Below are 11,664 nucleotides of genomic sequence, written 5' to 3' on the forward strand. Positions count from 1 at the left end.
CCACTCACCTCAGCCTCCCAAAGGCACAGGATTATAGGCTGAGCCACCGAGCCCGGCTCCGGTTAATTTTTTGTAGAGTAGAGGTCTTACTATGTTGCCTAGGCTGGTCTTGAATTTCCGGGCACAAGCAATCTTCCCACCTCGGCCTCCCAAAGTCCTGGGATTGTAGGTGTGAGCTACTACGCCCAGCCTTAAAGCCTATTATCAATTTTGTATAAGCTTTTCCATGTAATTAATGTCCGGTTTAATTTATACTGCAAACACCATTTATACATTTAATCAATAACTAGGTAGAGAATATTTATAAAACTATATTTTACATATAGCCATATCTCTCCTTCTGCTGCTATCCCTAGGTGAAATTTCTATAAGTCAAAAGTGATTTGTTCCATTGTAAAATTACCCGGCTCCCTTAGTTCTTGTTTCCTAATTTTAGCCATTTCTCTCCTTATTTCACCAGATGACAGGGGGGAAATAAAACTCAGAATTGATCAACATTTCAGGATTTTATTGACATTTTGGAAACTCTGGAGTGAATGGTTCGGATCACTTAGAACCATAAAAGTCCCAGATACTCATTTTCCTAGTTCTATTCTGCTGTTTACACAAGTTTTAAAGTGATTATAATTAGTGCATATAGCTCGCTCAGCAATTTAAATGGAAATTTGTCATAAATTTCCAATGTTAGCTGTGATCGTCCAGTCAATTATTCACCACTTCAAGCCCTCTTCATCAACATTGCTGCAAATAATCAAATGTTGGTGAGACACACACAAGGGCAGTGTTTACAATGATGAGGACACACAGAACCTACTTCCTGTTCCAGTCTGGCAGGATATCCTTAAGAGACATCTGAAACCTCATACATGCATCCCCCAAAACATAAATTTATCATGCACGCCATGTCAAAGCAAACCACTACAAGAAATGATGTTTCCATCATGAGAACTCAACTGACTAAAGTTCTCCCTTGGTAGAATACGATGGAAGCCAAGGCCCTCTACGACAGTAACTTCTTCTTTGGAAAGACTGTGTCCACTAGAAAAACATATGATTCAAATTTTCCACATGCACAGTCCTTCAGGATTGGATTAGATTTGAACAAAATAAAGCATTTGCAGGAAATGCTTTGATTATGTTTGACTGACAATATTTTTTAGCGTTCTTATAGGATAAGAACTTATAGAAGAATAGGATAAGTGAAAAGGCCTTCAATTCCACAAAAAGTCATCATAAAAATGCTAACATGAAAGTATATACTGTGATAAATTAGGGCAGAATAGTTACTGATTATACAAAAGTCCATTTGTGAGCATGGCAGCAGGAGTGTGGGCTCCCCCTTGTCCACTATTTCAAAAGCAGTGGGTTCCCCCCCACCATGTTCAGTGATGTCATGTACTTCATGATGACAAAGATGCTTTGATCTTCCCCCATTAAATATATCTTGTATGGACCTACCCTGAGCTTGGTAAGAAAAAAAAAATTATTTCTGTGAAAGGGAGGGCTGTATGTCTCTAAGATTATTCATTACCTTTCAAAAATGAAGCTATTTGTGGAAATCTTTGTGTAATATATACATGAAAGACTATTACGCTGCTTACTTAAAGTATTTCGTTATGTTCTTGCTTTTTTATTCCTGCTTCAGATCAGATGGGGAACCCAAGTGAAAAAGGAAATGAATAAGACATCACAGTTTAGGCCAAGTGCAGTGGCTCACACTTGCAAATACCAGCACTTTGGGAGGTTGAGGTGGGAGGATTGCTTGAGCCCAGGAGTTCAAGACCAGCCTGGGCAACATGGCAAGACTTTATCTCCAGAAAAAAATTTTTTTTAAATCAGCCCGAGTTGGGCTCAGTGGCTCAACCTATAATTCCAGCACTTTGGAAGGCTGAGGTGAGTAGATTGCCTGAGCTCACGGGCTTGAGACCAGCCTGGGCAATTTGGCAAGACTTCATCTCTGGAAAAAATTTTTAAAAATCAGCCCAAGTCGGGCTCGGTGGCTCAGCCTGTCATCCCAGCACTTTAGGAGGCCAAGGTAAGTAGACTGCCTGAGCCCACAGGCTTGAGACCAGCCCAGACAACTTGGCAAGACCGTATCTTTACAATAAATCAAAAATTAGCCAGGTGTGGTAGTGCACACCTGTAGTTCTGGCTACTTGGAAGGCTGAGGTAGAAGGATTGCTGGAGCCCAGCAGGTCAACACTGGGGTGGCTGTGAGCATGACATTGCATTTCAGCCTGGGTGACGGAGTGAGACTCCAACTCAAAAAAGAAAAGAAAAAATCAGCCAGGTGTAGTGGCACACTCCTATAGTCCTAACTACTTGGGAGGCCAAAGCAGAAGGATTTCGTGAGCCCAGAAGATCAAGAGTGCAGTGAGCCGTGATTGTGCCACTGCACTTCAGCATGGGTGATAGAGTGAGACCCTGACTCAACAAAAAGACATCATGGTTTATAGTCTGGAAGACTCACAAGATTGAAAGAAAAGATTTCCTACCTGAATTGGAGGGCTTAGAAACTCTTCCCTTAGGAACTGGAAGCAACAATAATTCCAAGGATTGTGGTGGTGGTGGTGGAGGTGGTGGTGGAGGTGGCGGGGTGACTTTTTCTGGCTTCTTCTCTGAAGGCGGTGGTGGGAGAGCATCCTCAGGCAACAGTGATGACTTCTCAGCCAGAAGACTGCCAGCAGCCCTTGCAGCTACCTCCTTCAGAAGGGCGGCTGAGGAGGTCATGGACGCCAGGGACAGGAAGGAGCTGGCCGGGGGTGGGTGTTCCTGACCAGGAGTCAAACTTCTCTCACTGACTTTCTTGGACAAAGCGGCCAGGGTGGAACTGGCAGACTGGGAGCTAAAAGGGGAGGAAAAGGACTCAAATCGCATGGTTTCCTCAGTCCTGGTGAGAGACTTGTCCTGCAGGACGGCATTGGCCGCAGCTTTCAGTTTTAGGATGGCTGAGTCCGGAGACAAGCCGCAGGTGGTGGTTGAGTTTGGCAACCACTTACCTTGATTCCATAGAAAACGGTTGCTTGGAGTGTATTGGTCATTCTGTTCCTGCTTCTCGGCCAACTTCCTGGCCAGAACACTGAGCTGTTGGGCATGGTGGGAAGGTGGGGAAAAGGAGAGATTCGAGCCAACGTTGACAGGGGACTCCACTCTGCCATTGGCCGTGGCTGCGGTGTCAAGTTTGAGGGATCCAGCTTCCAGCAGCCGCCTCAAGTTGCTGCTCAGGGGCTTGTTGGAACCTGGGGGGTCGTCATCACACAAAGAAGACACTCCCGGGGAAAGGTGGTCTGGACACTGCAGGGAGTCTCGCAGGACCTCACCATCCAGTGCCACCAGCTCCAACGTGTGGCTGCTGGGGGTCGCGCTGCCCAGGGAGGTGTCGGGGGACGTGGACTGCTCCTGGATCCGGTCCTCCAGAGACAACTTATAGTTCTCCTGGACTTCTCCATAGGATGCTTCTGACGGGGTCTCCGAAGAGTTTCCATACCAGTGTTCTCCTTCGCTGAGCTCTCCCTCCGCCTCTTCCTGCCTACTAACATCTGGGGGGAATTGAGAAGATCAGGTTTATTCCCAAAGTGAGCAATAAGTAAGTCTCAAGAGATTCAAATGGAGTCGATGGCATGCTTTCTCTTCCATTCCCACCTCCCCCCTCTCCCCCAAGAAGCAAATGAAAGACAGCAAGAGCCTTAGCAGACTGTCAGACGCTGAATCAGACAGACTTGGTAGAAGGCTGGAAAAGGCAAAGATGCGAACCAGGCAAAGGTAAAAAACACACCCACGTAATCCAGATCAATTGAAATAGAAAAGAAGGAAAGAGAAAAATGGATCGAGCCAAGAAGTAATTGAATGGGTTGGGCATAGTGACTTATGCTTATAGTCCCAGCACTTTGGGAGGCCGAGTCAGGAGACTCGCTTGAGCCCAGAGTTTGAGTCCAGTCTGACCAGGAGTGGGGCATGGGGCACAAGCCTGTAGTTCCAGCTACTGGGAAGGATGAGGAGAAAAAAATCATCTGAGCCTAGAAGGTCGAAGCTGTGATGAGCCCTGACTATGCCACTGCACTCCAGTCTGGGCGACAGAGTGAGACCCCAACTCAAAAAAGAAAAAAGGAATTGGATGAGAAAATTGCTATTCTCAATGAATGGGGGAAACAGAAAGAAGCTTGTACCCTTGTAAAAAACCATCACGATATCTTTAGTATTGTGTCAGAAAGAGAAAGCGGCCTGGGATAGTGGAAAACACTAGTCATGAGACAATGAGAAGCCATCTCTCTACCTTCCAACTCCATGACTCTAGGCAAGTCACTTATCTGGTTTGAGAATCCACTTCCTCCAGCATAAGATGCAATTTGGTAAAAAGCTTATCAAAAAACGTCAATAATACCTGCCTAACTCACTTCACCAGTTGCTATGAAGCTCAAGTCATCATAAGCATGTGATCATGTTTTGAAAACAGTCAAGTACTGTATAAATGTCATTAGCAAACACGATTCACCCTATGGGTTTCCAATAGTGACAATACCTCCCATGTTACACGTGCTACGTGTTTGAGGGTCCTCGATTCCAATCACCAACATGCTTACCATCTAATCAAAGGCAGTGATTGGGAATTTGTCTCCTCACTCCATTAAGAGTCCCCTTTAGTTATGTTCTGTCCATTAATTGATCAATCCACCACTACCGCTCTTGCTTCTTCCACAAGCACCATTCAGGCAGACTCCTTGCCTTTCTAGGAGCATTCATCAGCCCTGCCACCTTTCTACCTTTGCTCATGATAGTCCTACCATCTGAAATGTTTTTCCCTGGAAAAACTGTCCAATTCTACTTATTTTTCCACACGCTGCTCAAAGGTTTCTTCCTTATGATTCTCCCTAAAATTCTCAGACAGAATGAATCTCTCCTTTTCATTCACTCATTTAAGAAATAAATATGGCATGCCTGCTCCTTGCCAGGCATTGTTCAAGATTGTTCTAGATTATTCTAGATCAAACAACACTGAACAAAACTAAGATCCTGCCTCCTTGGAGCTTACGTTCCAGAGGAGAAAGACAGACTTCAAACAAAATCAATACATTAGTGAATCTATGCCAGAGGGTGACAAGTCTTATGGAAAGTCATGTAGAGCAGAACAAGGAGGATGAGGGGTAATGGGTGAGAGGTGAGCTGAGATTCTAATAGGTGGTCAGGGTAGAACTTTCTGGAAGTGGTGACATTTGACCAAGGACTTAGAAAGAGTGAAGAATTGCACATGCAGATATCTCAAGAAGAGTGTTCTGCACAGAGAGAGAGTCACTATGGAGACCCCGCTGTGGGAACATGCCCGGTGTGTCCTTGGAACAGCATGGAAGCCGGTGTAGGGAGAGTGAAGTGAGTGAGGGTCAAGGGTCAAAGCAGTGGGAGGAGGTCGGAGAATACCGTGTATGGTCAGTGTCTGTGTGTGTGTGTGTGTGTGTGTGTGTGTGTGTGTGTGTTTGTGTGTGTGTATTGTGGTACCAGGATCAGGGCTGCAGAGATGCAGGACACTGTGAACTACTACTGAAAGGTCTTTGCATTTGGTGAAATCAGTAACTACTGTAGGATTTGGGGCAGGAGAGTGAGAGAATGTGACTTACGCTGTCAAAGAATCCTTCTGGCGGCTGCATGGGAAACAGACGGTAGGTACAAAGGTGGATGCACGGAGGCTGAGATCCAGGTGGGAGAATGATGCTGGCTCAGCTCAGGTGATTGACTTCAAGGGCTGAGAAGTGGCCAGATTCGGTGCGAATTTTGATTGTGAAGCCAAACAGTCTCATGTTTTATGTTGATCTTACATCACTCTAAATTATCTACTTACTGTTGGCTTCTCTTTTAACATGGTGCCCTTGGAGTGCAGGGGTTGTGTTTTATAATCTGCATATCCCACACTGTGGCTAGCACAATGCCTAGTCCCAGCAGAGTTCAATGAATGTTTAGGGATTAAGCCAGAATTTCTCATTGTGCCAAGTTATGCCATATAACATGCTGTTTCTTTTTGAAATTGAAATAACTAGAACTAGTAATGCATGAACTACAAGCTAATACATTGATCTTCCCATGCTATTTAGAGAAGAAATGTCACAAATGACAAATTCTCTTTCATGAAGCTAAAATTCTGCAACTCCTTCCTGAGATTCTTTATTAAGTTATCAAGAAAATGTAAAATATCAAATGGAATTTGCTAGGAGAAAAAAGCAGATAAAATTGAATTTTCTCTGTTAAAAACAGTCTGGTTCTTTGCGATTTGCCACATTTCCTTCTTCCCACTTGATTTCAACATTTTTCATCTTTCCTGAAATTGGCGGTGACCCTGAACTCTGCATTTCCCCAATGGCTTCTCGTAGAGATGCTTTTCACCAAACACCAACAAGTCAACGTCAACCTCAACCATAGGGCTAATTTTATGTTTCTTTGGCAAACCACTTTGACTTCAGATTAAACCTCTCATCCTGCAAGAGAATCACATAGGAACTAACCAATTAATAGTAAGTAAAAGATTTCAAAATCCCTACAGTAAGAATTAGTTGAATATCTCCTCTAAGAGTCTCTTCTTTGATCTTTATTGACACTCATTAAATGAAGGAATAGGAAAATATCTAACTCAAAATTAAATACTTTTAGATTATATGTTTGTCATATCGTGGTAGTTCTAGAAAGTTAAGATTGATCCCAAAGCAATGCAGTGAAGGCCACCTAACAACGTACACAAGATCGAAGTTTTGAGAGCCACAAAAAGTAACAACCACAAGTCCGATCTCATCAATTTACTCAGACTATTAAATATGTTAACGGTTACCGGTTGAATTCAAATACACAAAGTCACCTACTGCGCTAGTTCCAGAACCGAGAATCTTTCAACACCTGGTCTAATGATTCTTTGCAAGTCTCCACCAATAGTCTGCTGAGAGGCCCTCTGAATGACAACTTCTTTTTTAAAAGTTGTATTTAATAGCTTAGGGGTACAAATGGGTTTTGGTTACCTGTGTGTATAGTTTAGTAGTGAAGAAGTCTGGCCTTTAAGTGGACCTGTCATTCCCACTAGTGCACATCGTATCCTCTCCCCTTCCCAGACCCCCCCTTCTCAGCCTCCAATGTCCATTACACCCTGCATGGCAACTTCTAGAGAACTCTCAGCAGCTGACCGTCTCCCCCCATTGCCCCCATTATTCTTGCAATCCTCTTGAATCAGAACTCAACAAGGGATTCTCTTAGATAAGGACAGTCTTCACTCATTATTACTATATGCTAATCTCGCCATAGCCTTTCTGCCACCTCTTTGTTGCAATAGGTCAAAAGTTGATTCAAATGCCTACAGAATTTAGCACCTCTACTGGCAAAGTCCCAAAGGCAAAGCTTAATTTCCTAACCCCCTCCATACCCTCAGTGAGCAAGATTGGAGCATTCTTGAATGATACAGCAACTAACATCTACATGTAAAGCAACTTTCCCAACCTTGCCAAAACACAAACCCAAAACAGACAAGTGAATTAAGCGTTTCTTCAGCAGAAATATTTATGTGCCCTAAAACACCTGGATATTTCCCAACCGTCCATTCCTTGGTTCTTTGCAGACACAATCACTGAGACACATGCACTTCTGAACTGCGAGAAAACACGGATACATGGAGAAAACCTTTTCAATTCATAATACTCTCCCAATCACTTTTCCAAAGATGCTGCTACTGAAATGGAGGTTTTTCAAGAAATAAGCCACCAAATAATTTCAATGCAGGGCTTACAAAGAGCAAGAGCAGAAACTTGAAGAGAAACATATCTGAAATTATTCTGGCAACGCCTGAGATCATATAAAAGGTAATGGAAGCTTTCAGAGAAATGAATGCAAGATAAGTGCAGAGGTTGGGGGGGGAAATCACAAGAAATTCAAACAAATAGGCCTAGAGTTCACAAAACAGCAAGAATCCCCCCCCAAATATGTATATAAATTGCCTGCTGGACTCTGCTATGTTCACATTCAATTTCATCAAGGAGGAGTTCCAGAAGGCTGCAGCAGCCTAGTTATGGCATACTCTCCTCCTGCAGGGTCAGCAGAACAACCAGCACCTTCCCAGCCTGGAATTTTCTTTCACACCACATAGTGAGAAAAGGCTCCCTTCTTGGGAAGCTCAAAACAAAGCATTCCTGAAATCTGGAGGATGAATTTGCTGGACACCACAAACTTTAAGACATGCAAACCTTGACATCTGTTTCTCTCTTCCACAGTTTGAGAAGTTCCCAACATCAAAAGACCTCCATGTCCCAGTCTGTCAGCCATCACAAAATCCTGCACAGAATCACAGAGGACAGCACCACACCAACCAAGGTTTGCACCACACCAACCAGCTTTCTTAACTAAGACTTCCCAGGGAAGCCTCTAAATGACCAATGGAAACAACTTCCTTGTAAATACATCATTTTTAACCTCCAGAAAAGAAAGCTATTTCCATTGCTAATTTTACACCAACCTCTGTCTCTGTCAGGTTCACACTCATTCTTGTCAATTTTACACAACAGTCTGTTTTTGAGTGTGTGTGTTTTCCCTTTAAATTAGAAACTCAAAGAATTAAGAATAGCAACGGTGCAATTACAGAATAAAAATATGCTGAATAAATTTTGTTTCCATGTGGTGAATATTTCTCCTTTGGGGAAAACAAAACAAAATTCCACTACCTAACACAACGCATTTATTTATAATTCAGTTCTCAAGCAGCAACTCCGTAACTTGATATCTACAACTCTTGCTGTGTTCTCAGAAGAGAATGTCTTTTCAACTCACTTCCTTTTGGGTTTGACAGTTTTAATCAGGTGCATATAATTGGACCAATACACAACTCAGAACATCATTCAGAAAGACGTGGAGTGGAAAGAAAAATAAGAAAAAGACAGCTATTAATCCTCATGCCTTTTGGTTGAGGCTCCAGTAAGTGGAGAAGAAAGTCTAAAAATCCCATTTATTTTTCTTTCTTTTTCTTTTTAATTTTAAAAGTGTAGGGTACAATTCAGGATACAAGTCATCATAGGACAGGTAAAGTTTGGGCCTCCCTTTGGTCTCCACTTTGCCTGGTTTGAGATCAATTTCCTTTATTGATGTTATGTGTCTCCCCCTTTCTCCCCTGGTATCTTTTCTTTGCTTCCTTCCTCCCTCCCTCCCTTCCTTCCTTCCTTCTTTCCCTCCTTCCTTCCTTTCTTCCTTCCTTCCAAGTTGAAGTCTCGCTCTGTCACTCAGCCTGGAGTGCAGGGCACAATCACAGTTCCCCATAGCTTCAATCTCCTGGGCTCAGGCAATCCTTCCGCCTCAGCTTCCTGAGTAACTGGGACTACAGGAGCATGGCACCACACCCAGCTAGCTGTTTTATTTTTTTTGTAGTGATAAGGTCTTGCTATGTTGCCCAGGCTGCTCCCAGGCTCAAGCAATCTTCTCACCTTGCTTCCCAAAGTGCTATATAGGTGTGAGCCATCACACCTGGTCCCATTTCTAAATCTACCCACAAGCTATTCGCATCAGTTGATGCACATGAATCTAGCCAGCAGGTTTTCATGAGAACAGGGCTCAAATTCTTGGAACTCACCTGGCATGGGGTTGACTCACGGTCAATTCTCAAATAGTTAATGTTGCCAACATCCTCTTTCTGTGACCACAGGTGTGTTCGCCTGGCACTTACCAACTAATCTTTTAGTTTATTTTCATCTAAAAATCTTCTAAGTTTCCCTACCTAATATACACCTATACACACCTTCATGTTAATCAGTTACACCTACAACACCTACTGCAAATCATACAACCAACTTTTACATGCAATTTTATGTAAAAGTGGTTCATAAAGTATAAGGAGCTATACACATAAGTTATTAGCAAAACCAACACTAATAAGTAACTTCACTCAGTTGGGCACGATGGCTCACGCCTATAATCCCAGCACTTTGGGAGGCTGAGGTGGGAGGATTGCTTGAGCCCAGGAGTTCAAGATTGGCCTGGGCAACATAGTGAGACCTTGTCTCTACAAAAAAAAAAAAAAAAATCAAAATATTAGCCAGGTGTGGTGGTTTGCACCTATAGTCCCAGCTACTCAGGAGGCTGAGGCAGAAAGTTCTCCTGAGCCCAGGGATCAAGGATATAGTGAGCCATGATGGTGCCACTGCACTCCAGCCTGGGATACAGAGACCCCAACTCAAAAAAACAACAAAACACACACACAAAGCTGACTTCATAAAACATATGTTTACTGATTATGTACTATGTTCAGTGAACTGTTCTCTACGATAGGGAGACTCAGAGATGCAATCGTATCGTATCTGGCACAAAAGTTTATAATGAACGAGGGGCGAGGGTTGCACAAGTGTTCAAAGCACAATGACTGGCGCCACCACGCAGGAACAGAGCAAGGATTATGTGAGCACAAAAGAGGGAACCACTAATTCCACTGTGCAGGTGGCTTTAGCAATGAACCTCAAAGGATGAAGATTTTCATGGAAGATGGAAGTTCATTTACAAGCTGCCTTGCTCTTCTGCACAAAAAGGAAATCTTCTGGTCATGGAGAAAGCTAACATGCAGTTGATAGATGATGGATAAATTAACCAGATGAAAAAAGTTGTATCTCTTAATTCCATCTATGAATTATCTCTTCTATCCATGGTGAATGCTACCATTAATTTGTTAAAGGCAGATTTTACCAATTGCCTCACTATACTCGCTAGTTTTGAAATCCAACTATCAGGTTATAAATACCTGGAGGCAGGGCTACGCGTTAGTCATTTTTTGTTCCTGCTCGATGCCCTGCTCATAGTAGGGGTATCTGGGCTCCTGTGGTTGTAAATGACAGAAAACCAGCAGGACTGCATGAAGCAATAAGGGAATTTTCTCAGTTCCTGTACCAAACAATAAAAGGGGCACAATGGAGCCAGCATCAGATAGGATGTCGAAAGCACCATCAGGGCTGCTCTCATTCGCCTCTAGTGTCTTCCTCTCAGGCCACTTTTCCCAGGAGGCTGAAAACCTGGCTGCAACCGGTTCTGGGTTTTCACTCTCAATGACTTCCCACCAGAGAAAGGTCTTTCCGCCTCTGATTGGCCTGTTGGAGGTCCTGTTCCCCTCCCAGGGCCTATCACTGAAGCCAGAGGGCGGGCTCTACCATGGGCTCAATGTGGGTCACAGAAGAAAGGAGAGGGAAGAGGTATCAGGAAGACAAAGGCAGTGACCTCTATAATGTTTAATAAAGGTTCCTTCTGCTGCCTATCAGGCTGTTCTGAACCAATTTCATGATGTTAAGCATAAAACACATCCGCATTGGGGCTGCTTTCACTTGCCAAGTTTTCAATTCTCCCCGGGAAGCCTGAGCGCCGGCCCCACCTGCCCCCTCTGCCTGAAACTGAGGGACCTCGGGGTCTTCAGGGCTCCAAGTCCACAGTCCGAGGGGGAAAGCACGGCCAGCCATCGGCCCCCCAGGACACAGACTCCGAGATCACAGTTGTTGAAACACGGATGCCCAGGGCACCCAACCGCGGTCAGCGTGGCCAGGAAGAAAATGTAAGAACTGCTAGTTATTTAAAACTGGCAGGGTGGAGAAGACAACCCGGATTCCTGTCACCGGTCCAGCTGGGGAAAAGGTGCCGCCAGGGCATGGGGAAATGAGAGGCAGTCTGGAGAGACGAGTCGGC

General features: G+C 44.0%; 1 protein-coding gene across 1 annotated transcript in view; it reads right to left on the reverse strand.

The window, feature by feature from the left end:
- The window catches only part of ZNF827 (zinc finger protein 827), a 192,311-nt gene that overhangs the window by 150,254 nt on the left and 30,393 nt on the right, over nucleotides 1-11,664 (reverse strand). The window contains exon 2 of the mRNA XM_008048882.2: nucleotides 2,496-3,539. Within this exon, the coding sequence (XP_008047073.2) occupies nucleotides 2,496-2,877 (382 nt within the window). The 5' untranslated portion in view covers nucleotides 2,878-3,539. The remainder of the gene's footprint in view (nucleotides 1-2,495; nucleotides 3,540-11,664) is intronic.

This window comes from Carlito syrichta, unplaced genomic scaffold (assembly GCF_000164805.1).
Source record: "Carlito syrichta isolate Samal-C Ts95f unplaced genomic scaffold, Tarsius_syrichta-2.0.1 Scaffold128002, whole genome shotgun sequence".
Lineage (NCBI taxonomy): Eukaryota > Metazoa > Chordata > Mammalia > Primates > Tarsiidae > Carlito > Carlito syrichta.